The sequence below is a fragment of the Doryrhamphus excisus genome, chromosome 10 (genome assembly GCF_030265055.1).
Source record: "Doryrhamphus excisus isolate RoL2022-K1 chromosome 10, RoL_Dexc_1.0, whole genome shotgun sequence".
NCBI classification, from domain to species: Eukaryota; Metazoa; Chordata; class Actinopteri; order Syngnathiformes; family Syngnathidae; genus Doryrhamphus; species Doryrhamphus excisus.
In genome coordinates this window covers 2,141,974-2,169,947 of record NC_080475.1, presented here as the reverse complement: position 1 = coordinate 2,169,947, position 27,974 = coordinate 2,141,974, and the positions used below count along the sequence as shown (strand labels likewise).

General features: G+C 40.5%; 2 protein-coding genes across 7 annotated transcripts in view; one reads left to right on the top strand and one right to left on the bottom strand.

The window, feature by feature from the left end:
• On the bottom strand, nt 1–25,852 carry st14 (ST14 transmembrane serine protease matriptase). Of its 3 annotated transcripts, none has more exons than XM_058085532.1 (20): nt 25,826–25,852; nt 25,628–25,688; nt 18,077–18,224; nt 17,329–17,486; nt 14,949–15,019; nt 14,347–14,519; nt 12,367–12,402; nt 10,862–11,090; nt 9,563–9,702; nt 9,382–9,485; nt 9,006–9,115; nt 8,631–8,761; nt 8,280–8,384; nt 6,793–6,900; nt 6,591–6,704; nt 5,985–6,104; nt 4,239–4,419; nt 1,690–1,958; nt 1,080–1,216; nt 1–1,011 (listed from the first exon to the last, which is right to left on the bottom strand). In XM_058085532.1, the coding sequence occupies exons 2-20, from the start codon at nt 25,646–25,648 to the stop codon at nt 850–852; spliced, it is 2,517 nt and encodes an 838-aa protein (XP_057941515.1). In that variant the 5' UTR covers nt 25,649–25,688; nt 25,826–25,852; the 3' UTR covers nt 1–849. The 3 variants fall into 3 exon arrangements, with proteins under 3 accessions (XP_057941515.1, XP_057941516.1, XP_057941514.1); XM_058085533.1 differs by lacking the exon at nt 25,826–25,852 and adding an exon at nt 25,781–25,799; XM_058085531.1 differs by lacking the exon at nt 25,826–25,852 and having other exon boundaries at nt 2–1,011; nt 25,628–25,817.
• A 699-nt stretch (nt 25,853–26,551) lies between these two features.
• aplp1 (amyloid beta (A4) precursor-like protein 1) overlaps nt 26,552–27,974 on the top strand; it is a 44,187-nt gene continuing 42,764 nt past the window's right edge. For 2 of the 4 annotated variants that reach the window (XM_058084141.1, XM_058084139.1), the window contains exon 1: nt 26,552–26,796. In XM_058084141.1, coding sequence (XP_057940124.1) covers nt 26,731–26,796 — 66 coding nt within the window. In that variant the 5' untranslated portion in view covers nt 26,552–26,730. The remainder of the gene's footprint in view (nt 26,797–27,974) is intronic. The other 2 variants (XM_058084142.1, XM_058084140.1) reach the window with 1 other exon arrangement.

Sequence of the window (27,974 nt, the reverse complement as noted above, 5' to 3'; positions counted from 1 at the left end):
GATGTTAGTCTTTCAAATAGAACATATACAAACAAAAAGGGAAGGTAATTCAAAAATTCCAATCACTGTGCTATTGTGTTCAAAGTTAAAAACATGTCTTTATTTGGTAGGAATATACATATGTTTTAAAAAAAAGTCCATCCAGCAACAGTATCATTCATTGATTGTACCAAATACTACAATAAATAATACTTAGTCAAATCTTTGGTGTGCTACAGTAATATTTTCCATTGTCTTATTTTCTCATTGGTTTCACAGTCAAAAACAATGTCAGGTGATCCAACCGTCTTTAACGTCGCCCTTTTTTTTTTTTTTTGCAAAATGGGCGATGAGTATTGCAATTTATCGGCACATTTTAAAGAATACGCCATTTTCCTGTTGGAGTTTATCACAAAGTTAACTTGAAGCAAGCTGAAAAAAAAACATTGTAATGTGTATGATATGTTTAAAAGGAATTGCTTGGATTGTTAAATTCATATCTTTCTGCAATCTTAAAAAAAAAAAAAGCATTATGATTTCATATATAAAACCCCAAAATGAGAAAAATGCTATCTACAGGAGCCAAAAGCGGTTAAAAAAAAACACTCAATAATGATGCACTATGTATTCAGAATTTGAGGATGTACTGTATATTTTTTTAAATCGGTAAAAATGGCCGCCAGGATGAGAGGTCGCTATATACAGCATGTGATCCGTTGTGTGTCGTCGTTGAAGAATAAGATGGAAAAATAAAAAATAAAAATAAAGTGCAAGTGAGTGTGTGGGTCCACGCGACGTCTCGTCAGTCTATCGCTAAAAGAACAAAAAAAACGGGAACTCGCCATAATCCCCCCCCCCCACTCACGTCAATCAAATACCTGTCTCTTTTCGGATCCATTCTCTCAGCTTGGTGACGCGGGAGTAGACACCGGGCTTGTTGCGGCGAGCGCAGCCTTCGCCCCAGCTCACGATCCCCGCCTGGAACCACTTCCCACTTTCCTCGAAACACACCAGGGGGCCTCCCGAGTCTCCCTGGCGACAAGAGCGAAAAAAAAATGGCTTAGTGGTTTATTTCTAGCGGTGTGAAAAACAGTTCTTACCTGACATGCATCAACTCCTCCTGCCAGGAATCCGCTGCAGAGCATCCTGGAGGTGACCTGACCCTCCGTGACGACGTTACACACGGAGTCGTTGATGATTTTCACCGACGCTTTCTGCAGGAGTTGTGCACCTTGACCTTAGGGTTAAAACAGGACAAAGTGGTCAATGCTTGTGTCGTGTTCGCCCCCCCCCAACCTCAAATCAAAAGGTGTTAATGGGGCTGGATTAGTATTAGCTAATGAAGGTTTAAAGAGGCTTTCCCAGGAGAAGGACGCCCGTGTTGATGTATGGATACGAGGAAAGGCTTTAATGGTACAGAGCAGATTAGAAAAAGATGAGAGGGAAGAAAAGCCATGATGTGAGAGATAAAAAAGGAGGACATTAAAGGGAGGGAAGGAGGGATGAAAAGAGGAACCAGGGATTGAACGAAGATGAATAGCTCATTGTGAGAGGCAATGGGGGAGGAGTGTGATGTCTTCATTTTGATGAGGGGTAACAATCTCATCCATAATTGAGTAATAATAGCGGAAAAATGGGTATAATAATTAAAAAAAAAAAAAGCACATGACTACATTTTGGGATGCAGAAACACCAACGTATGCAGAGTACCTCCTTCTCGGAGCGCGCCCCAACCCGTGACCCAGCAGGACATGCCTGCAGGAAAGACGTGGGAGGAAGCGGGTAGGCAGATAGGTTGGATTGTATTCGACAATTCCAGAGGCTCGCTGAGCTCCAGCAACGCGATGTCATAGTCAAAGGTCATCTGGTTGTAATCCGGGTGGCTGATGATCCTCTTCACGGCACGGCGCTGGACTCCGTCATGCCTGAACTGGTCCTGCATGCCGCTGTACGTTTGCCAGTTGGCTGCAATGTGATTCCTGTTTTTAGCAAAGAGTAACAACAAAAGGTTATGTAACTAACAAAGCCGGAAAAAGACGTCTGCCTAAAAAACGATGGGTTGAGGGTTCAAATCTTCTGCTCATAACTTTTTTGAAGTTAGTTCTCCGTATGCTTGAAGGGTTTGCAAAGTCAGTCCTCAATTTACAGCCTTCCAATGTTTGTCTTTTCATGGTTTCATGTTAGCTCTCCCATAAATTAATAAAAAACTTAATTTTTTTTAAAGCCACGTGTCATAAAATCGCACACAAATGTGTGAGGACCAGGAGCCAATCATGAGCTCTGAAAAAACTCACAGGCTTGTCAACCGATTAGAAATTAGCTCAGAATATAACTCACAGTAAACTCATCACACAGCAACTTAACACTCCAAAAGGTATACCTGAGAAATATACAAATGTACCAATACGAGTTTAAAATAATGCATTCATTGAAGGACAAGCAGTATAGCCTTCCAACGTTTGTCTTTTTATGGTTATGTTAGCTCTCCCATAAATTAATAATAAAACTTTAATTTTTTTTAAAGCCACGTGTCATAAAATCGCACACAAATGTGTGAGGACCAGGAGCCAATCATGAGCTCAGAATATAACTCACAGTAAACTCATCACACAGCAACTTAACACCCCAAAAGGTATACCTGAGAAATATACAAATGTACAAATACGAGTTTAAAATACTGCATTCATTGAAGGACAAGCAGTACAGCCTTCCAACGTTTGTCTTTCTATGGTTATGTTAGCTCTCCCATAAATTAATAAAAAACTTATTTTTTTTTATAAAATCGCACACAAACGTGTGAGGACCAGGAGCCAATCATGAGCTCTGAAAAAACTCACAAGCTTGTCAACCCATTAGAAATTGCAGAAGGTCATTACTCAACATAACTCACAGTAAAATCATCACACAGCAACTTAACACTTCAAAAGGTATACCTGAAATATACAAATGTACCAATACGAGTTTCAAATAATGCATTCATTGAAGGACAAGCATACAAAATGATAGGCTGGTGCTGCAATGTTGCCTCTGTCCACCAGTAGGACCCAGAGAACAGAGGGAGGCTGACGTCATTGCAGCACACCAATGAATGATTTATGTTTTTAACGTATTGATATATGTTTGTATATTGCTCAGGTATACATTTGGGGTGTTATGTTTCTGTGGTGCATTAATTGTTATTTTTGCCAAAGGATGAGCTACTGTTTCCTCTGCACAGTATTTAAACAAACATTCAGTAGTAGTTCTGAGGTGAAGGAGAGGTCACAAGATTATATTTTAACCATAAATCAGGCGCAACACTGTATAAGCCACAGGGGTCAAAGTTTAAGCAAAAAGTAGTGGTTTATACGACGAAATTTACAGTGGAAAAATACACAATGCGACCATTATTAAGGATACAGATGCTATAGTAATGTCTACTTGTAAGGATGATGAGTATGCGTTCGATCAATTATTTCTATATTGCAAAAAGAAAACAGTTTCATGCCAACACAACAAATACGTGCAAACACACATACAGTAAAGTGATTCAGAAGCTCATTCAGATATAATGTAGGTGTAGGATATGACTTACAGGACATAACCCGAGGACCGCCTGTACTGGAATGACTTGTATGTTAGCCTAAAATTAGCCTAACATGTCTATTGGGAGTGTGAATGGCTGTTTGTTTACTGTATGTGCCCTGTGATTGATCTGGGATAGGCTTTGGCTCACCTGTGACCATGAAAAGATTAAATAAGGAGTTTATTGATGATATATTGTAAGGAAAAGATGTACGCGAGTGCCATTTTTAGTTAAATAATAGTGTTTTTTTCAGGAATATTTCATATCAATATTTGCTGTGAATCTATGCAAACCATGAAGCTCCTGCTGAATGACGAAGAGCATGCTTAGTGCTCCACCTACAGGCCGTTCTAATGAGGGCAGCTCTGTCCTCGCACAAAATGAGATGTAAATTTAAGCCCCCCAAGGTTTTTCTGAATTAACTGTATCATCAGGGGCTCTTTTTCAGACTTTGAAATTTGTATAATTTGTCCTCTGTTGTGCATAGTTCAAGTCTTTTTTTTTTTTTTCTCCAAGAATATCGCATAATGAGATCTGATAAAATGTCAAGTACGGGATGAATAATAAAATGCACGACACGATAACAGTATGCACAAGAGATTCCCCTCCGTGTTTATATATATATATATATATATACACACACAGTGTGTGTATATGCGTATTTATATACATGTGTCTCCTGGCTGGGACTCACTCTCGGTCGAAGGTGACGAAGCAGTGAGCGGCTGAAAGGATCCACTTCTTGGAGAGGATGGAGGCCCCACAAACGTGACCAAAGGTCTTGAAGTGGAGGCTGACCTGCCAGGGCCATTCCCCGAACTCGGCATTCTGGCCTCCGACGATGCGATTCAGTTTGTACGGTCTGGTGCCGCAATCTGGGAATGTGAGGACAGTGATTGAATGATAGTTAGGAATAGACCGGGAAGCACCCAGGATGCTATGATGGGACACTAATTGAAAAGGTAGAATGGCTCATTAGCTGATCGAAATATACAGTACAGGCCTTCTTACTGGGTTTTTTTTAGTGGTTTTCACTCCACAGGTGTGTCCTGTCAGGGTTACTTAGTAGAATATGTTAATGGTAATGGTTTTATTTCATTTGAACATGCATCAGATTACAATTGAATGCATCACATAATCAGTTCACAGTTCCACATGTCCAAAAGGAGTAAGAAGAAGCAAAGCTTATTAAATCCTACCCCTCCATCTGGTACTTTTAAAATCAGTAACTGTTACATTTGTTCACTTCCTGCTTTCCTAATATAGTTTTTGTTTTAATAAAAAAATTGTAAAAAAAAATAAAATAAATACATATTTTTATTTTAGAAAATTAAATAAAATTAATTAATTAATAAATTTTAATTAAGTAATTTTTATAATTTTTTAATATAGTTTAAATTTTTTTAATTTTATTTTTTTATGTTTGTCACGTACCAAAGTACAAGGTGATATGACCATCCAATGACATAATGTGTACCATAGTAAGTGTCAATATAGTGATATGTATAGCACATCATGACTGGTTCAAGACTTCATCCTTGTATTTAGCTAACATCAACTGCTTGTATTGTTTCTTGAATTGGCTCATCGTTGTGCATTGTTCGAGGGTCTTACTCAATCCATTCCATAGTTTGATTCCACATACTGAAAATGCTATGGCTTTTTAACGTAGTCCTAGCATAGAAGTGTTTCAAATGTACTTCTTCCCTGAGATCATATTTCTCCTCTCTTGTAGAGAAGTATTGGATGACATTTTTAGCTAATTGGTTATTTTTAGCCTTATGCATTATTTTAGATGTTTGAAGATGAACTATATCAGCAAGTTGAAGTATTTGTGATTTTAGAAATAAGGAGTTAGTATGTTCTCTATAGGCGGCATTATGAATTATCCTTACTGGCCTTTTTTGCAGTACATTTAGTGAGTGAAGATTGCTTTTATAGTTATTAGCCCATATTTCTACACAATAAGTAAGATATGATAGAACCAGAGAGCAATAAAAAGTCTAAATAAAAAGTTTCTGATTGAGAACAAATTTTGCTTTGTTCAATACTGAAATATTTCTGGCCACCTTATGTTGTATATTTTTAAAATATGAGGTTTCCAGCTCATATTTTCATCTATTGTGATCCATCAGAAATGTATTTTCGTTCACCCTTTCAATGTCCACACCGTCTATTTGTATTTGCTGGTGCGTGTCTTTTCTGCTGTTACCAAACAGCATGAATAACTTGCAATAACATACACCAGCCACACTCCAAGGCTAAAACCAAAGAAAGAAATTAAATAGATAACAAGAGCTGCTTGCTTCCCCTCCCCCCGAATAAACAGCCAAATGCGCAGCTTTTTTCATAATCTACTTTAAATGACAATGGAGAGATTAAAGCCACTTTGGGCTAAATGCAGAAAAAGAGAGAGAAGAAGATCAAGACCATTACTCACTGCAGCCGTCCTCGTCTGAATTATCGACGCAGTCGTTGATGCGGTCACATTCGGCGTTGACCTTGTTGACACAGTCGCCGCTCTTACACTTGAAGCTGAAGTCGGAGCAGATACCCGGAGCTACATTGGTGGGGCGGAAAGAAGGAAAGAACTCCAAATGAAAAGCGTACACTCCATTTAAAATCGACCGCTTAAAGTCTAAGCAAAACAACACAATGCAATCAGTGAGATTTCAAAGTGAGCCTCGAATACACAATGCATTGTGATGGAAGAGATCGCATTGATTCGGTGTATCGACTTGGGCTCCCGGTTTAATATCCTTCTTTATTCACAGAAGTAAAAATAAGGGAACTCTGCCTGTGTATAAACAACATCGCAAACAAGGTACAATATAGTGATTCTTTAAAAAAAAAAAAAAAGTGAATACAGACAAGTTAACGGTGCACAGCAAGATAAAAATGCATGTAAGGATGCTTCGTAAAAGCTAAACCTGCACCACGCTGTTGATGAAGCGCTTAATGGCTGGAGTAACATGCTTATAAATCACTCTGCTGTGGATTTTCCGATGCATGACTGACTTGCGAGAGAATAAGAGGCAGCACTTACAGGTTTTACAAGAGGCCTCGTCGCTGCCATCCTCGCAGTCGATCTTTGTGTCACATACGACATCCTGAGGCAGACACACGCCATTCCCACAGCGCCACTCGTTCTCCTCGCAACCTGCGGGGCAAAGCAGCGTCAAAATGAACGGTTGAGAAAATAAAGATGTGGTGCTGGCAAAAAAAAAATAAAAAATGGATTGACTTACTGCAACTTTCCTCGTCGCTGTTGTCTCCGCAGTCGTTAACGCGGTCGCACACCCAGAGTTTGGGTTTGCACAAACCGTTCCGACAACCAAACTGGTCCTCCCCGCACTCTGGAGTGAGAATAAAGCTGTGTTTTAATTATGCAAGTGAGGAAGTATCAATCATTTGACACTTAAGACAGAAATAATTTAGAATACACATTTGTGCCCTGTGATTGGCTGGCTGGGATAGGCTCCAACATGCCCACAACCCTTGTGAGGATAAGCGGTATAGAAAATGGATGCATGGACTCACTTTTGTTGTCATCGGTTTAGACATTAATGGTTGTGTTGAGTTCTTTTGGGTGACACTGTAATATACAAGCTGTACACTGACTACTTTACATTGTATCAAAATGTCATTTCTTCAGTGATGTCCCATGAAGGAGTATATAACATTTGCAGAAATATGAGTAAGGTGCTGGATGTGAATATTTTCATTCTGCATGTGGCTGCACGAGTGGTTAGCGTGCAGAGGCCGCACAGCTAGGAGACCGGAGTTCGATTCCACACTCGGCCATCTCTGTGTGGAGTTTGCATGTTCTCCCCATGCATTCCAAAAACATGCTAGGTTAATTGGCGACTCCAAATTGTCCATAGGTACGAATGTGAGTGTGAATGGTTGTTTGTCTATATGTGCCCTGTGATTGGCTGGCGACCAGTCCAGGGTGTACCCCGCCTCTCGCTCGAAGACAGCTGGGATAGGCTCCAGCACCCCCCCCACAACCCTCGTGAGGATAAGCGGTAGAAAATGAATGAATGAACAAAAATGTCTATTCTTGATGTTGACTTTTTCCTCTGATTTAAGAGCAAAATATGCAAAAAAGTGATTAGGGATGTCGGTACCCATAATTATTGACCTGATATCAGCATAAAAATGCAAAATCGGTTGAGATATCAGATTTTGCATGTTCTCCCTGTGCATGCGTGGGTTTTCTCCGGGTACTCCGGTTTCCTCCCACATTCCAAAAACATGCTAGGTTAATTAGCGACTCCAAATTGTCCATAGGTATGAATGTGAGTGTGAATGGTTGTTTGTCTATATGTGCCCTGTGATTGGCTGGCCACCAGTCCAGGGTGTACCCCGCCTCTCTTGTGAGGGTTGTGGGATTTCGGTACAGATAATTATCGACCTGATATCAGCATAAAAATGCAAAATCGGTTGATATATCAGATATATCTGCTGGGATAGGCTCCAGCACCCCTGTGGTAGAAAATGAATGAATTGCAAGTTGTCCTAGACGAGCAGAGAAAATAAATAATATAACACTTACACAAACAACACTGAAGGTGTGTGTCACAGTAAATGTGTTCCGGATGTATAGAGGACAGGAAGTAAGGTCGCCTATGTAGAGTTTTAGTTTAAATATGCTATTTTTTTTTACTTGTAGTCACATGTCCCATATGACATAACAGCATAAGGAAGACAGTTGTTTTGTTAGGGGACGTACTGCATTTCATTTCGTCGCTCATATCACCACAGTCGTTCCAGCCATCACATTTGAGGTCTTTGGAGATGCATATGCCAGAAGCGCAGGCAAACATGTTGGGGCAAGCTAAAAGGAGGGGGGGGGAGAAAAAAAAAAAAGCTTAAGAGAGATGTATGATTACAGATGTCATGTCGTCATCTCTCCATCCTGTTGATCAGTGCATTAACAAATCCATTGGCGACGACAGCATCAAGAGCTTTCAAAGCTCTTTATTCTGATTAGTCCTCTTCCAGAGTTTAAACGCACAGTCCGAACCCCTCTGTCATTTACCGCCACCATTCTGCAAGATGATGTACTAATCTTGTCACTCACGGTTTTGAGGATCGTAGGCGCTGTATTCTGCGCTGAAGCCTTTGTCCGTGTATGACTCATCGGAGTGGAAGGTCACTTCCATAATATTTGTGGTGCTCGTCAAAGCCAATAAAGACAGCTCGCCACAGTATCTGTGGATGGCAAGGTATGCAAAGATGAGTTGTCTTATATTCGGGGTTTAGAGATTTGAGATGCAAACCAACGGGTGGGTACTGAATGACGACTTCTCAAGCTAGTCTTGTCAATCATGCATGCATGATTCATGGCATTGACCCACTTGGAATTTAATTTTGGTGTATCCAATACGTAGTGTGCATTTATGTAAAGTATGTGTATAATGTCCATGCACATATTCTGCAACTCTTTCAATCTTACTTGTCGTCCATAATCTGCACATAATCTTTGTGACACACACGGATGTCCACCCCTGGTTCTTTCATGCGGAACATGTTGAACCTCAACCGCACCTTTTTCCCAGCCGGTACCTGTAGCACAGAGGCAGACTGGGTCATTACATGCTTATTTGCACAACAACTGTGTTTACAAGGCATGCAGCTGCAATGCTTATCAACGCAACGGACGCATTCCGAGCCGCAGCTCAGCTCCAGCTGCAGCAGTCTGACAGATGAAGACAGAGGAGGTACTGAACAGCTTGGCTTCCAGAATGCTGCCTCAGCGCTCCGCTCATGGCAGACTGATGGAGGAGGAGGGTATTTTTGCATAAAAAGGAGGGGGAGGTATTGTTGCAAACCTTAATGGTCCACTTGCAGTCCACAGCAGGGGGATAGAAGCTGGGGTGGAGAGGGGAGGTTAAGACTCCTGTGCTTGCAGAGAGGACGCCACCACAGGTATTCACTGGAGAAAAAAAAAATGTCACGTTTTATGTTAGGTACACATCCATACTGTATATTCCGTGGATATGTGAAATTTACCCTCAGATTTAGGGATAGCTTTGTACACTGCCCGAAAGCCGGGTCGCTGGACCTCACTGTCCGTAATCAGATTTATCAGCATGATGTTACCAGAAGACACCACCTCCAAGGGATTCGAGGGGGGCCTTTGACCGCACTTCCTGTGGGGATGCAATAAAGATAATGTGGAAAAGACATTTACATACATGCATTTATACGTCTAGTCTCTTTCTGCAATAAAAACAAAACCGGGTCTCAATATTTGATTATGGCTTTTCTGCATTTTTTAGTACACTGCACAATAAACAAAGGCTTTTTCCGCGCAAGGTACAAGACGTGCGTTGAGCGCATTTAAGCCTACGGTTGTTTCACTCTCAACATCAACGACACAAACAAGATTGAAATAATTTAATTTGAAAATAAATCAATAAATACGCAGGGCGAGATGGCGAAAGATAAATAAGGAGAGATGAGATTGCTTTGGAGGTGTTTCAAAGTCAAGCAAAGTGGGGTATTATTATTAAAAGTTTCAATAAAGCTAGGAGTGTGTGTGTGTGTGTGTGTGTGTGTGAGTGGCAAATCACATCTTTAAAGACTATTATGTCCCGGCTTTCATAAAGCTGCATGTCACCTTGAATAACAGCTGATCACTCAATAGCATATGAAAATGTTGCACATTACACATTAGATGTATTTGTTCAGTGGGAGATTGCCTGCAGTTACAGCTAGTGTTGCATTCAATGGCAATCGTTTTGACAATCACATCCTTCCCCCCACAGACAAAGTGCAATTACACATAGTGGTGTGGCAGGATTAAGGTTGGCACCCTTCATAGATTTGTAAGCAAAGGTCTTTTTAGGCCGACTCAATCTCACTCAGGTCGCCAACGTTAACAATAAATGCGGCGCTGAAGGCTCCAGAGGGGCAGGAAGAAAAAAAAAAAGTTGTAGTCACAAAGCAAGTGAAAGGAATGAAGCGGAATGTATTTTCCACCCACATCAAAACAACTTTTATCCCTAAATCCCTGTGCAATGTTTCAGTCAAATACAACGTGATTCCTTGTGGTTGTCCTGTGGGAATACCGTAGAACTATATTTCCTGTCTGTCTGATCTTCAAGGATAAATAAATTAGACTAATACCGCATGAGCCATATTTTTAAAAAATCATGCAACGGAGGTTTAAGAGCAAGTGAGAGTAAGGTACGGACATAATAAATGGTCAGTTTAATGGCATAAAATAGCATTCAGCATGTGATGGATTGTTATTTATGCGTCTCATTTGTGCACTTCAATTCCACGGACAGCCCTACTACGACTTACTCTGTGATCGCCTGTGATTCATCTGGACTTAAAGAATCATAAATGGCCACAAAGTCATCGGAGCAGTCGTCCTCCACGTGGAAGAAAGGGAAAGTGATGGAAATGGCGTTTGTTGCAGAGGTTCTGATTTGCCACTGACAGCGAGACCTCGGGGGGTAGCCGCTGGGGAAGCCCGGAGATGAAAACTCGGATTCCTTTTGCTCAGCCTCCAGTCGGAAGAAACATTCCCCTGGGAATCACATTGATGGCATGACACGTACGCTCTTGAGCCACATTAAGTACACTTGCACATTCTAAGGAGATCCGGTTCAAGCGTTGTTTTTCCAAATTCTGCCTTTAAAGACAAACAGTGGACCTCCTCCAAGGCTTAAATGCACAACCATGAGCCAATTCAAGAAACAATACAAGCAGTTGATGTTTGCTAAATACAAGGATGAACCAGTCATGATGTGCTATACATATCACTATATTGACACTTACTATGGTACCCATTAAGTCATTGGATGGTCATATCACCTCGTACTTCGGTACGGGACAAAAAATTAAGAAAAAAAAAACAAAAAACTATATTAGGAAAGCAGGAAGTGAACAAATGTAACAGTTACTGATTGTAAAAGTACCAAATGGTACATGATAAAAAAAAAATAAAAATACTTCAACTAAACCTTGTACTTTGGTATGTGACAAACATAAAAAAATTAAATTAAAAAAACTTAAACTATATTAAAAAATTATATATATATATATATATATATATATATATATATATATATATATATATATATATATATATATATATATATATATATATATATATATATATATATATATATATAATTTATTTTTTTATTTTTCTAAAATAAAAATATTTTTTTATTTTTATTAAAAAAATATGTTTTTATTAAAAAAAACTATATTAGGAAAGCAGGAAGTGAACAAATGTAACGGCTACTGATTGTAAAAGTACCAGATGGAGGGGTAGGATTTAATAAGCTGTGCTTCTTCCTACTCCTTTATGACATGTGGAACTGTGAACTGATTATGTGATGCATTCAATTGTAATCTGATGCATGTTCAAATGAAATAAAACCGTTACCATTACCATAAATATCTGCAACCTGCTTCAGCAGTGAGTGACTTTGCTCTACAGGAAATGCATCCATGGATGAGGAAATCAATCAAACGAGGACACTGTACTAAGTTCCTACGTAAACACAACATGAACTTCTCACCATGTTAATGTTACATTTAAAGTGTCACATGGACAATTGGCTCGAAAATAAATGAAATAAGCCTTGAAGGAATCACACACAAAAAAAATCCAACAAATGGATGCACAGAAACAAATAAACAAGGATAGAAATGTTTCATGCAAAGGAAGACTAATTAAATGAGGGGTGGTGTCATAACCTGGCCTGAGCCTGACTATGGTTTGAGTAGAACAGATCAGACTGTATATTGCAGCCAAATCGGAAATTATTACAAATGAAACAGGTTGTACTCACGGGCTCGGGGGTTCCTGGCCATGCGAGGGTCAGTGACTGGAGACAGACAGAAAAAGAAGGGAAGGGGAATGTGTTCGAATCAAGAAGGAAGGTTGGAATACACCACTAACGCTGGGAGGCAACTAGATTTTGATGCATGAGCCTGAAATATTTAGGTTTGCGCATTTACTGTTCCATCTCCCAGCCTTGAGGGAAACCTGCGATGCTATGCTCTTTCTGGTCCATCTCACCTTGCCTTAAAGCAGCAAGCCATACATCTCTCCCTGAGTAACTGCGACAGAAACATCAAATCATACCCACAGAAATCATTTTTTAAAAAAAGAGCCAAACCGCTCTGAGTCACAAGCTCAGCTCTTGGCTAGTGGCCAGGATGTGGACAAATGCAATGAGAATAGCAGGAAGACAGGAATGAAGAACAATGTGCCTCTCCAGGCTAGGCCTCGGCTAATAGCATTAGAGGATCCAAAGTGTATGAATGCACTCTCTCAGGTGCAGTACAGGCAGAGAGGGCCTGCAGGATGCCTTATCATCTTATCAGCAGAACTGGAAGTGAGCTTCTTTAATGCAAAGCATACTGCACAGAATTGCAATGCTGATAGGAGATGACAGCGAGCTTATTCAGCTCCGCATTCTCGGTCTTTTATATCTGCTGACTGTTAGGGCTCAAATACAGCGGGCGCATACGCGGGCTGACACTGCTGTCATAGAGTCGAGATTCCTTTCTAGCAAGTGGCTACGCTATACATACAAGTTTCCATTTTTTTGTGGCTGGGGCTTGTATTTATTCTGGCTGAGAAGTTTGCCCCTTTTAACTATTACAACATTGGTTCTGTGTTGTAAAATATACTTGCTAATAAATGATCACATGGGCAAAGGGACCCACATTGCCTTTGGCACTTTCTCATGCACTCCAAATCATTTGGACTCTACATCAGGGGTGTCAAACCACGTGACTTGCACCACGTGGTCAAAGTTGGCAAACACTGGTTAAGGACAATTAATAAAAGTTCGACTACCCAGGGTAAGGGCTCTCAGATGTGTTCAAACATTTCCATTCTGGGCCACATACTGAAAAACCAAAGGATTTTCTGAACTAGTGGTTCTTAGTTATTTTCTGTTAGATCTACACTGCGGGACAGAAATATATTTGTCTTGTGCCAATCACTCATAACGAGGTTGTCAACCTATTAGAAACCTCAGGAGGACTCATGGTATAATTTTGCAAAGAACACTAAAATCATCACACAGCAACTTAACAACCAAAATAGTTGTTTTTGTTATTTTTCTATTTTTTATGTTTTTTTGTTAGTTTTCTTATTTAAATTGTATGTTTAGAATGTGCCAAGGTCCAAAAAAACAAATAAGTGGGGGCCGTAAATGTCCCTCAGGCCACACTTTGGACACCCCTGTCCTTGCGGATACTATATTGTGGAGGTCTGACTCCTCCATCATTAATATTAATATGCTTCAGGTTGCTCCAAAATCATCGGACACTCTGCTGGGAGCCCTTTCTGTATCGTATATTGCGACCAACAGATATCCCGGTCCAGATATTGCACAACCCCATTTTATTTTTTTATTTTAATTTTAAATTGAATAACTTTGTGTATCTGTTTTATTGCCTGTGTCTTTTAAATTGTCTCTCGGGGATACATAAATTGTTTGAAATTGAAATTTCCAAATAGTAATAGAACCCCAGATAGGCAAAATTACATTGCAACATTCTATTAGCTTATTGACAAAATGCTACAGCAAATGTGTGCTGTATTTAAAGACTCCAACAGCATTGATTTTTTGGTTACACGTGAATCATTCCAATCAGAGTGCAACCTGGACAAATGCACACATCAGGAAGCTGAAGGTCTATAAGGTCAAACTCATCCAACTCACTGACTTGTGTATTAAAAGTCACAATGTCAATCTAAAACATGAAGGCTGCTGTTTTGTTTTTTTTTGCACTGAGTTGCTGCTAATACTCACATGTGGCTGTGATTTCACTGATCTTCAGCTGGCCCTTGGTCCTCCGTCTTTGCTGATCTTTTATTCCATTTTCCAAAGTCTCCAACACCAGTTCCTCAGAGAGCTCCGGCACCAACTCGAGGTCCTCCACTGGGACGTCAAACTGGGACCAATAGTAAGCTATCACGCCCTCGCTGGGGTAAGCAGGGAGAAAGTGCGGCCATTCAGTACCAAGTTTAAAGATTTGGGAGGAAGCGCGGATTAGTCGGGGAATTGGATCGCCAATAAAGGGACAAAATTAATGAATAAATCAAGCTACAGGAATCTCATGCCGATGCTGCCATCTAGCAGCGACTATGCTGTATAGTGCCAATAGAAAATGACCAAAACAACACATTCATCTAATAAACTTTTGCAGTCATTTCTACGTGCTTATGTCAACACTTTGGTTTATTTGTTTGTGTTGACGCCAAACTTACTGTAGCTTTAGAGAATTAACATAAAGTACAAAAGCAGCCTAGATGCTATCATACACTTAAAGTGACAGATTGAAAGCAGGGTGGGGGGGTTGGGCTCTTTCAACATTTAAACAATAATTACCCTCCCCGAACCCCAAACAGTACCTGAATGCTGTGACCACAGACTTAGTATAGTATGTAGAAAGGAATTCATCCTTCTTGATATTTTCCTCCAGCTGCGTAGAGAAAAAAAAAAAACATTAAGGAAAGATAATGTTTCCCTGAAGACATTAATAGCATTTTAATAGAAAAGGCGGGATAACATAAAAAGTGGTAAACTAAATCAGATGTCTATATTACAAAATGTATCTGTTCATTTGGGGCTGCACAATGGAAAAGTGGTTCGCGCAAAGGCCTCACAGCTAGGAGAGCAGGGTTCAATTCCACCCTCGGCCATATCTGTGTGGAGTTTGCATGTTCTCCCCGTGCATGCGTGGGTTTTCTGCGGGTACTCCGGTTTCCTCCCACATTCCAAAAACATGCTAGGTTAATTGGCGACTCCAAATTGTCCATAGGTATGAATGTGAGTGTGAATGGTTGTTTGTCTATATGTGCCCTGTGATTGGCTGGCGACCAGTCCAGGGTGTACCCCGCCTCTCGCCCATTGACAGCTGGGATAGGCTCCAGCATGCCCCCGCGACCCTCGTGAGGAAAAAGCGGTAGAAAATGAATGGATGAATGAAATTAAAAACTATAAACTATATTAGGAAAGCAGGAAGTGAACAAATGTAACAGTTACTGATTGTAAAAGTACCAGATGGAGGGGTAGGATTTAATAAGCTGTGCTTCTTCCTACTCCTTTTGGACATGTGGAACTGTGAACTGATTATGTGATGCATTCAATTGTAATGTTTCCCTGAAGATATTAATAACATTTTAATAGAAAAGGCGGGATAATATAAAAATAGTTTCAATGAGAACACATACTACTACTAACCTGCTCATGATGATATTAGATGCATGTCAGCATTATTGCATAGTCTCTAAAGACTGTCATTATTTAATGACTGTATTTGATTGATTGATTTATGAGAGAGTGGTGGTAAGTGTTGAAAAGAAGCTTGTGTTGTGCCATCGTTGTGGAACTGGTTAAACATGTTTAGCCACATGTGCTAACTGACACTTAGCAACAGTGCGGAATAATTTACTACGACTGAGGTCCCTCCTACAAATATTTAACAATATTCAATTTAAAGCAACTGTGCTAAATACAGATTTGCGTACTTCCGTACTTACAGACAATGTAGAAAAAGAAAAAGTAGTAAATTAAATTTCAATTACTGCACAATCAAGAGGTTGGGGGGGGCTTGCAGATATGTTATCGGACATTCATTCATTTTCTACCGCTTATCCTCACAAGGGTCGCGTGGGGGTGCTGGAGCGTATCCCAGCTGTCTTCGGGCGAGAGGCGGGGTACACCCTGGACTGGTGGCCAGCCAATCACAGGGCACATATAGACAAACAACCATTCACACTCACATTCATACCTATGGACAATTAGGAGTCGCATAGTAACCTAGCATGTTTTTGGAATGGATAGCAAGGGTGCTCACACTTTTTCATCCATCCATGCATCTTCTATGCCGCTTATCCTGACTAGGGTCGCTGGAGCCGATCCCAGCTATCTTCGGGTGGGGGGCGGGGTACACCCTGGACTGGTCGCCAGCCCATCGCAATTAAGTTAATATGCATGTTTGTGGAATGTGGGAGGAAACCAGAGTACCCGAAGAATGCGCAAACTCCACTCAGAGATGCCTAAGCGGAGATTCGAACCCAGGTTCTCTTGGTCAACATGCTAACCACTCTGCCACCATTTTCCAATTAACTAATTCAATCCCAGCTACAGTGTAGTTTGGGAAGCGACGCAACACCATCAAATAATTCACTTTTTTCTACATAACCAGCTACAAATTAACAGATTAATTCATTAATTTTCTACTCTTTATCCTCACGAAGGTCGCGGGGGTGCTGGAGCCTATCCCAGCTGTCTTCGGGCGAGAGGCAGGGTACACCCTGGACTGGTCGCCAGCCAAGCACATATAGACAAACAACCATTCACACTCACATTCATAAAACCCAAGATGAGAACCCACGAGAAAACCCACACATGTACATGGGGGAACATGCAAATCCACACAGAGATGGCAGAGTGTGGAATTGAACTTGGGTCTTCTAGCTGTGAGGCCTGTGCACGAACCACTTGTCCATCGTGCAGGCCCAAATGAACAGATAACTTTTGTAATATAGACATCTGATTTAGTTTATCCATTATCGGGATAATAAGAGGAATGTTGCGTAGCTTGAGTTACGTATGGCCGCCCCACATCCTTCAATTTTTCTGTACGAGTTTGGACCCCCCCAGCACCACACTGTTAAAATTTGAACACTCCGGAACTACAGTAAATACAGTACACAGTGTAGTGTTTTAGCTTCCTTGTCCAACATGCATCGGCCACACCAAGTGTTCTTTCAGCATCCAACTCACAACAGCCTCCAGTTCTTCTGCCATGGCTTCAAATTCAGGGCTGCTGGTGTCCTCCAGCTTCTCGTTGTATTTGAGATCGGGCAGCTTCATGTGACCGCTGAACACCAGCTTAGCAGGGACGCGATTGTGACTGAGACTGGCTTCTTCGGCATCCTTAACTTGAATGTGACAAGAAAAAAAAAAGAAAAAAAGACTGCATTTGAACGTCAAGTCAGTTTTGTTGCCTTTTAGATGACAGAAGACATTTTTCAAGCGAAACCCTATTTTTAAAGCCGCACGGTTTGATCTCAAGTTGAGCGGACAGATAAAACGCCTCCTACGAGAGACTGCTAATCAAGACTTCAGAGGGCTTTTCGTAAGAACGCGCGCGTGGAAATGACAAGGGAACTATGTCACGTACTGCCGTTTTTTTTTTTTTTTTTCTTAGCATTATTCAAAGGAGAAAGTCAAGGCTGTCACTTGAGCGAACACTAATGGGAAATCAAAAACATCCAAACAAGCCACTTAAACAGTCGCCTGTCAAAGAGCTTTCACAGCAAGTATAAACACCGATTCTGATGTTAGGTTCTTCTTTGCAGGAGCACACGATGCTGGGGTAAACACTTCAAACACCTTATTAAATTCTACAAAGAATAACTTTGATTTATGCAAAAAAAAAGAATGCTCTCATGATGTTCATAAAAGCATAGTGGAGCACTTGAGAACTATACAAGGGAATATAATGAAGAAAGCTTTCAACAGCACTCACAGACAAACAGCCAAATTAGGAAAGCAGCTACAGCAGCGAGGATGAGGAGCGCCAATAGAACCCCCAACACAGCCCAGAGCTTCCGCTTGGAATGGGCTTTCTCTTTGCTGGTTAGGAAGTCGATCCGCTCATGGCGATCGCTGTGGCCCTGATGGAAAGGAATAAAACAAAGATGATGATGAGCATGAAGAAGGGAAAAATGTTCTGACACATTTGTAGGTTAAATAAAACGCAAATAAAGTAAAGAAACAAAAAAAGTGTTTTTATTTTTGAAAAGTACTTTTTCAGTGGCTGCCATGAATTGGACTGGTGAGCATGGCGCTTTCATTGTTTAAACGTTTATCAAAACAAACGAATCTGTAACTGAGCGTTCCGTTTGCACTTCAATCTTGGTAGACATGATCCCGTACCAGCGCCAAACACCATTTTGTTATGGGTTACCGACTTTAGAGCTACTTGATGTGCATTGAAACCAAAATCAACCGGCCGACCTCGCACCGCCAGAACTGAACAGAATGGCATTATATGTACAATTTGTTGTTACTTTACTTTATTTGCCTTTTATTTAACCTACAGCATTCCGTTTGCACTTCAATCTTGGTAGACATGATCCAGTACCAGCTTCAAACACCATTTTGTTATGGGTTACCGACTTCAGAGCTACTTGATCTGCATTGAAACCAAAATCAACCGGCCGACCTCGCACCGCCAGAACTGAACAGAATGGCATTATATGTACAATTTTTTGTTACTTTACTTTATTTGCCTTTTATTTAACCTACAAGCATTCCATTTGCACTTCAATCTTGGTAGACATGATCCAGTACCAGCTTCAAACACCATCTTGTTATGGGTTACCGACTTCAGAGCTACTGGATCTGCATTGAAACCAAAATCAACCGGCCGACCTCGCACCGCCAGAACTGAACAGAATGGCATTATATGTAAAATTTGTTGTTACTTTACTTTATTTGCCTTTTATTTAACCTACAAGCATTCCGTTTGCACTTCAATCTTGGTAGACATGATCCCGTACCAGCTCCAAACACCATTTTGTTATGGGTTACCGACTTCAGAGCTACTTGATCTGCATTGAAACCAAAATCAACCGGCCGACATCGCACCGCCAGAACTGAACAGAATGGCATTATATGTAAAATTTGTTGTTACTTTACTTTATTTGCCTTTTATTTAACCTACAAATGTGTCATATCATTTTGCCTGACCGTGTATAATGCACATTAACTAAACAAGTCACTTTGTTACGTTGTTTATCACATACTGTAAAAGAGTGGATTATGTCAACAGTCTTGGAACTCGGCAATGGGATGTCGTTTAAAAGGTCATTTATACGACCCAACATCTGACATGTGACCTATTATTTTATGTCCACGATTTTATGCCTGTTGTTTTATGTCAATTTGCAATTAGCACCCAGATGCTATACTGTATAGTCAACATTTATCACCAGTGCTGGGAGTAACGGCATAAAAAAATACCGTTATCGAGAAACGATTGATGTATTTAATCACTATTACCAATGTTAACATTATCAACAGTAAACTGTGGAGCGTTATTATACATTCTTATCCGTCTGTTCGATTGCCATTTATCACGATGCAGGATGCTAAATAGCTGTTAAGGACAGTTGTGGTTTCTCGCTCAGAGAAAAACAGAACCCTGCAGCCCCACCTCATCTCAAACATGAAACATCTCAAAGTAAATATAATTTCATATTATAGCTTGGTAGGGCTGCACAAGTGGTTAGCGCGCAGGCCTCACAGCTAGGAGACCTGAGTTGAATTCCACCGTGGGCCATCTGTGTGTGCAGTTTGCATGTTCTCCCCGTGCATGCGTGGGTTTTCTACATCTTACATATTTTATTGAGACCTACTGGGTATTTTTTTAATTGATATTTCAAAAGGAATTGTTTCACTTTTACCTTCTCCTGCTGTTTCCTATTGTGCGTGTGTTTTTTTTAAAGGCCACAAAATGGGGGCATGGACCCACAGCAGCCCCCCCCCCATAATTTGCACTGACAGCCATGGCTAATGAACGGTAATGCATGATAGGAAGTCATTAAAATTCTTGTTTTACCTGTCTTGTATATTTCTTACCTACCTTTTGGGTGTTAAGTGACTGTGTGAAGATTTTAGCGTAAGGGTGACTTATTATAAGCAATGATAATTATATATATTTTTACTATAATGTCCCATTACGGCTGCACAGCGGTCAAGTGGTGAGACCCGAGTTCAATTCCACCCTCGGCCATTTCTGTGTTGGAATTTGCATGTGGATGCATGGGTTTTCTCCAGGTACTCCGGTTTCCTCCCACATTCCAAAAACATGCTAGGTTAATTACCGACTCCAAATTGTCCATAGGTATGAATGTGAGTGTGAATGGTTGTTTGTCAATATGTGCCCTGTGATTGGCTGGCCACCAGTCCAGGGTGAACCCCGCCTCTCGCTTGAAGACAGCTGGGATAGGCTCCAGCACCCCCACAATCCTCGTGAGGATAAGCGGTAGAAAATGAATGAATGATGAATTATAGCTCGGTCACCCGGGAGGGGCTCAGAGTAGAGCCGCTGCTCCCTGAACGCCTCCCTGATGAGGTGTTCCGGGCATGCCCAGCCATGAGAAGACCCTGGGGCAGAGTAGGACCAGGACACTCTGGAGTGATTATGTCTCACAGCTGGCCTGGGAACACCGTGGTGTCCTCCCGATGGAACTGGAAGAGGTATGCAGGGACTGGGGAATCTGTGCTTCCTGACTAAGACTTCCCAGACCCGGATGGATAAAGAATATCCTTTATGTTCCACAGCATCATGGAACACTACATGTTTCATTGTACTTGGTTAAATATGCTTCAATACTGGCTAAAGTGAATGATTTACAAAATAGGGTTAACCTCATTCAAATTAGCGCAGTGCAAAGCTGAACTATGACACAATGTGGAGTTAAAAAAGGGTAAATGATATGCGTTAGCATTGCGAGAGCAACAAGCAGTAACAAGCAGTGTGCATATGTTTGCAAGACCGGTCAAACCTGTTCAGTATTGTGGCAGAAGATCCCACGTTCACTTCATCATGAGCATGCCTTCAGACGCTGCCTGACCAATGAGGGATGGAACATGAGTGCAGTGCTTGACAGTTATGTGTGTGTCGATACTGGATGTATGCCCGATGTGGAGCTCTCTCTCAAGTGGGCGGACACAGAGAAAGGCTGCTGACCGGCTAGTAATCAACACACAATGAATTCAGCGCCTGCAGCAGATGAGCGAAGAAGCCTGAGTGCCATTAGGGATGGAGAACCGCATTGGTATTAAATCAATTTGTCAGATGGGCTGCCCCTTGCGATGGGGGCTCAATTACATGAGTCTCGATGATAACTCATGGCAATTAAGGCCTATTCTTACTCGGCGCTGGCTTCCGCACACGCTGTCTAAGTGGAATCTCAAACAGCAATCATAGACCAGAATGAGGGAACTCTTTAGAGATGGGGTCAGCCAGTGCTCCAGGGTCTCTCGCTATATCAGCCCCCCCTCCTCCATCAATTAATCACAGCTTAATAAAACCATTAAGCAAACTTCATCATGCCCCATTCTTCACTCCGAGAAAGAGATATTATCCCACATTCAACGACTTGAAGCGTTCTTCTTCTGAGCACTGCTAATACTGCAGAAACTCATCCATTTTTGTCAGAGAAAAGCCCCCTTTTCTCCCCTTTATCTCTTACCTGTTCCAATACACAATTGCACCAAAATACTGCCTTTACAAAAAAAAAGTACACACCTCCAACCAAGATCAAAACCAATCTACCATGCATCAATATTCATTCATTCATTCATTTTCTACCGATTATCCTCACAAGGGTCGCAGGGGTGCTGGAGCCTATCCCAGCTGTCTTCGTGTGAAAGGCAGGGTACACCCTGGACTGGTCGCCAGCCAATCACAGGGCACATATAGACAAACAACCATTCACACTCACATTCATACCTATGGACAATTTGGAGTCGCTAATTAACCTAGCATGTTTTTGGAATGTGGGAGGAAACCGGAGTACCCGGAAAAAAAACAAAGCATGCACGGGGAGAACATGCAAATTCTAACACAGAGATGGTCGAGGGTGGACTTGAACTCGGGTCTCCTAGCTGTGAGGACTGCACGCTAACCACTTGTTCGCCGTGCAGCCTGGATTAATATTCAATCATCGTTTTAAGGAATACCACTCATATTCAGCTGTATCCCTCCACAACAGGGGTGAGCAAACTACGGCCCGAGGGCCACATGCAAAATATTTGCCCACCCCTGCTCTACAATGTTTGTGGAAATGGATTGTTTTTGGATTATGCAAACAGGGGAAAATATGACATTGTATATTGACATATAATCTAATGTTGATTAAAGCAGGAGTCAAGGAGTGTTATTAATAGGGGTGCCTGATAATTATATGAGGATATGAGGAATTTTATGTCATAAACCCTATAACATCCGATAACCAATTTTAAAAAAGCATTTCTCATTCCACAATGAGGGTGGGGAAAAAAAAACCCTAATCAAACCGTATAAGCCACCTAAACGCCAGCATTCCTACGATGAATGGTGCTTGTTCCTATCGCTGCGGCGTTTGAAAAGTGCAAGTAGTTATCATACTTGAAGGTACCAGCTTGCAGCCACAGTTTGTACTTCTGAGCCGACGCTTTTTTTTAAAATATTTTGTTAATTGTGATGATGGCTATCGGTATGGGCTTGAAAAAAATCTGTCAGTAGTTATTAAAAATGATGAGGTTCTGTCAACTTTCTGTACAGTTGTTGACAGTGACAAACTTTACTATATGCACCAGTGGCCAGCATCCTGGAACCAGATCAATACCAATGGTGAGTCTGTATTCATTGCTGCTTTTCTGAGACTTTTGAAGTGTATTGCTGGTATTCATATTTCCTTCCCATTAAGCTTTCACAAATTCCATGGTCATCTGTTGTGCTTGTGTTTGCTTCATACACATCACGTAAATAAATAGCATTACATTACGTATATTAAAACTCGTCGTCTCCTTACGTAAGTGTGGAGCAGAAGTTTGTCAACATCAAAAAAAGGGGTGGGGGGTGGGGGGGTTCAGTAAACTGCATCTGACATACCTCGTAGTCCCTCATTCTGCAGTGAGGGTGCTGAACACCTTCTTTTCAAGTTTGCCTAATTATCTAAAGAAACTGTCTCCTTCCTTTACATCTCAGCAGACTAATGAACGTCTCATCTGACAGAGACACACTTCAATTAGCGGAAAAGGAAAAAACACGCAAGTTGTTATGCCACAAACTAGTACTCAGAAAACTTGCTAAGTTAACAGAATTAAATGTATAAATAGATGACCATAGCGCGCCATACTAAGGCAGCACAGATGCATGTACACTATGTGTACTGTAGATACTATCTAATAAATATCAGCAGGCATTTGATATATTTTATCTATACTATTTCAATTGTAAATGGTAATCATCTTTCAGTATGATGCAGTGCGGTACTTATCCTTATTGTAATAAATAAAAGGCATTTTTGACTTCCACTGGATCTCATTAGACCGTGTAGGTATACCTAACAAAGTTAACAGCTCGTTCCTTTGCTTGAGATTTTTCTTGGTTTTGTTCCCGTTTTACAACAGAAACAAGGAAGAGGGGGGATCAAGTGAGAACATGCTTGGTAATCTGATTGTGTCAAATACCTGAAGATGCAGCCCTTCGAGTTGCAAGACATGGAACTTCAAAACCAGAATGTAGATACTGTAAAATATTTAACACTAAAGAATGTTATGTAAAAGTACTACTTCCCTAAAGGAAGTGCAGAGCAGCACTGTGCAAAGTCTTGTAAACATTAATGAGCCTTTGGAAGGGAAAGCTCACTTTTGGCCAAGCTAACCACGGATGTTTAAGGGTGTATTAATAATCTGTGGCAAACACTAAACCAAAACCGCTTGGGTGTAGCACAGTAAATGTGTTCTCTGTGGCGGGGGGGCAAATGTGTGGAGGACAGGAAGTGATGTCAGAGGTTCAGAATGGTTAGCTTGTCGTAGGTAATGGCACCAACAGTATTTTGATTATTATTATGCCTGTCGGGATAGACAGTAATATAAACGTGCAACGTCACTGAAAAGCGACACCTAGTGGCCAATGTAGAATACTACATTCAACATTACAATGCTTCTTCTGCCTTGTATTTTACTTCATTTAGTTAGTCCATTAAGCCATTTTAATGCTTGAAAATGCTTAATTTAGGCCAAGACTCAGTACAATGTGCTTAAATATGCATTTTTAAACCTAATAATAGGCTGTATTCAACCATGAAACAGTAATAATTTGTTAACTTTTGATGTTCAAATGGAGGAATGACTGTATTAAGTGTATTAAATGAAGTAAGTGAAGCCACAATCTCTGTTATTATTATGATGATCAATGTTACTATGGTATGCTATTATTGTGTCTGTTGTGTGATTATTCAAACTGGTAATAAATGTCTGTCACTGGCGATTAAGTCTGGTGTGTGTTAATAGTTACACTTTCAGTTCATTAATGTTTTGTATTGCCTTAATTGCATTTTAGTACATTTTAGAACCTTTTTATGCTTGAAAATACTTATTTTAGATGTACACAATATAGCCTAGCTAATATACAACAGGGCAAAACCATGTCAAATATGTGAGAATTATGTTTCATACAAAAAAGGGAAAATATACACACATTTCGAAAAACAATAAATGAATCATTATTATTAAGAACTACTATTAATATAATATAATTATATTATATTATATAATTTAAGCTAATTAACAATTCATGGCATTGTTTCAACCGACTCACTGAACAGTGTGTTACTACGCTTACACGCTTACCCAATTCACTATAATATAGTTCCCAACAACCAAGTATTATTTAGACAAGATCTTAATAATTTTGTTAATTTCCAATATGTTCCTCGTCATTATAAACATTACCTCAAATGGCTGGAGTACTAATATTTTGATTTGAGAATCGATTTTAGAACATTAAGATCTGGTTACGGAGGTATCGATAATTCAGTATCAATCCGCACAGTAGTGCCAGTGATGGAGCCAGAGGTAGCTCTCTTCCGTGGACAGGTTTTTTTTACTTCCGCTGACAGGTATGTGCTACAGTGAAATGCGTCCAAGCGGAAACGGCGGTTCAGCTGAACAAATGTTCTGCACTACAGAGCCGCGTTTGTCAAAATTGTTTCCCAGCCGTGGGGGGGTGGGTGTCCATGCTGACTCATTGTGATGCATATTAAGCAATCAAGGCTGATTTTCATAGTTAATTATCTTGCAATTTTTATATTAGGTTTAGTATATACTGTATCATTCAATTAACACTCCTGCCGCCTGACAAGGCCCACCACATCAAATGTGCAACAACACGGTACTTTTATGGCAAAATAAGACTTTCATAAGTATATATTTTTGCTACATTACAATTTTTTGTAGGCTGTATAAACTCAATGGCATTACATTTGAAAGAGAAGGTAATGTAGGTGGATGAACTCACGTCGTATCTGGCGGCATACATCGTCAAAGGATATACGAACCACTTTCCTCCTTATTCGACACTTTTTGGGGGGAAATATAGAATTACAAAATTGTCTGTAAGAGTTAACAGCATTTAACAAGAAGTAAAACAAATAACAAATCAAACAATCACTTCCTATGTCGACGCAGGCTGGGAACACCAAAAAAAAAAACACACCTCTTATCTTCCTTACACACCTTTGTCATAAGCCACGCCCCCAAATACCTGCTAAATGCTATATGTTTCAAGCTAAATACTTATCTACAGTGTGCTTATAGTTTGGTTAACGTTTTAATATGCGGTTCATTCGCTTAGAAATAACATGCATAGAGAAAGTAGAATATTTATTGCGCATTAGCACGGTTTATACCCATAGTTTTAATAGAGGCCACCGAAGAGATCCAAGTATCAATTGTTTCAATACCAAGTGCATCGAAACACAAATATCGATTTTTTTTGTGCTAGTGATGTTTTCACATGTGATATTTGTATATGTAAATATGTAATATTGTTTACAAACTCAAAGAATACGTTCTTAGACACAGGAGGGCTATTTTGGTCCTATATAGTATAGGTTCGATATCACAGTTTGCAGTATCGCCCTTCCCTGCTTTTTTTTTATGCTAACGTTTGCAAACTTTCGCCACGATATTATTATTAAATATAATTATTCTATTGGCACTATATAGAAAAGTTAACTGTTAAAATTTAGTTTTATAATTAAAATATTGTGACATTGTTTTCGTTCTAGACAGATATTGTGATTATAATGTTGTATTTTTCAGTGTGAATGACAGCTGGTGGGTAGATTGTGTTGCAGTATCAACTCATGGCCACTAGATGTCTCTCTTTATCAATGTAAATGCCACAAGCTGCCATGATAAAGCCGGTTGATAAATAGCCGCAGAAACAGGGCTTGGTTCTGTGAGTTCGGATCCACATCCTAGCTCAGACTGCGACTGGAGAGAGACGCTCGCAGGAGGTATCTCAGGAGCATCACTTCCACTGAGCTTATGTTGGACTCAACAATTCTACTGTAGCCGCTACAAACCCTTATAACAACAAAAGGAAAGGACAACAAAATGGGACGTTTCGCAATTGCAATTTTACTGGCTGTGATGTCCTTTTACGCGTGTGGCAGCGTCGAGGTAAGACCATTGTGGCGCAATCCCATTCTTTAAAAAAAGAAAAAAAATCCGCATTGGACTGAAGTGTTAATATTGTATTATATCCTCATATGTGCAGTTTGTTGTCTTGCTGACGTTTCATGTACTGAGTTTTAATTAAGTGAATGCATACAAGAGTGATGACACAACATATTCACACACACACACACACACATTGGAAAAAAATGTGACAGTGCAAAATTTTAAAATGCAGATACTGTTTTTAAGATATACGCATGATCTTATAGTCGTGATTTATCACACAGCACAGAGATTATGAAATGTGCTCGGTTGTCTGCGTCAAGCAGGGGCCTGCATCTGACATGGAGGATGGTGGGAGGATGGAGATCAAACAGCATCTCTTTTCTCCCCCATCTGCTCGCTTCAGGGGTGGGGGGGAGAGAAGCCTGCACCTCCTTGGCATGAATGCCTGTCACGCATATTTGATATATTTAATCACTATGTTGTGTGCCCCCCCTCCCCAAGATAGAAGAGACATTTAAAGGCTGTGGTAAATGAGAGATATCGCCAAATTGGATGCTGTACTCTGAGAGAGCCTGCATGGGGTCGACCTTTAGGCATCCATCTTCATCGATATGTAGAGACGGGATGAAGTAGAGAAACTGCAGCTCAATGGTCCGCCTCGACCTCGCTCCCATCTTGTCTGTACTTACAGCAGGCCCGATGCTGGATGCACACTACCTTTATTACCTCCTCCAAGGAGGTCATGTCTTTAATACATAGGTTTGTGTATTTGTGGTAACCATCATACTTATACGTACATATATGGTAAATACAGTATAGTATAAGCAACTTTCTATTATGGTATGGACATTAGTGAGACGTCACAATTTTATGACTATATAAAAACTGTTAGCAACAAAAGATACATCTTTTATTGGGACGTACTGGGTATTTTTTTATTGATATTTCAAAAGGAATTGTTTCACTTGTACCTTCTTCTGCCGTTTCCTTTTGTGTGTGTGTGTTTTTTTAAAGGCCACAAAATGGGGGCAAAATGGGGGCATGGACCCACAGTAGCCCCCCCGCCATCACCACCCCGGTGGACATCATTGTAGTGCCAATGAACGGCAATGCATGATGGGAAGTCATTAAAATACTTTGTTTTTACTGTCTTATATATTTATTACCTACCTTTT

Excerpts from the sequence above, each read along its gene's own strand:
- st14 (XM_058085532.1), bottom strand. The coding sequence starts at position 25,648 with ATGTATGCCGCCAGATACGAC. Across the intron at positions 9,703-10,861 it reads GAATCACAGGCGATCACAGA|GAAGTGCGGTCAAAGGCCCC; the intron begins GTAAGTCGTAGT and ends GCATCCCCACAG. Across the intron at positions 6,105-6,590 it reads CGAGGCCTCTTGTAAAACCT|CTCCGGGTATCTGCTCCGAC; the intron begins GTAAGTGCTGCC and ends CCACCAATGTAG.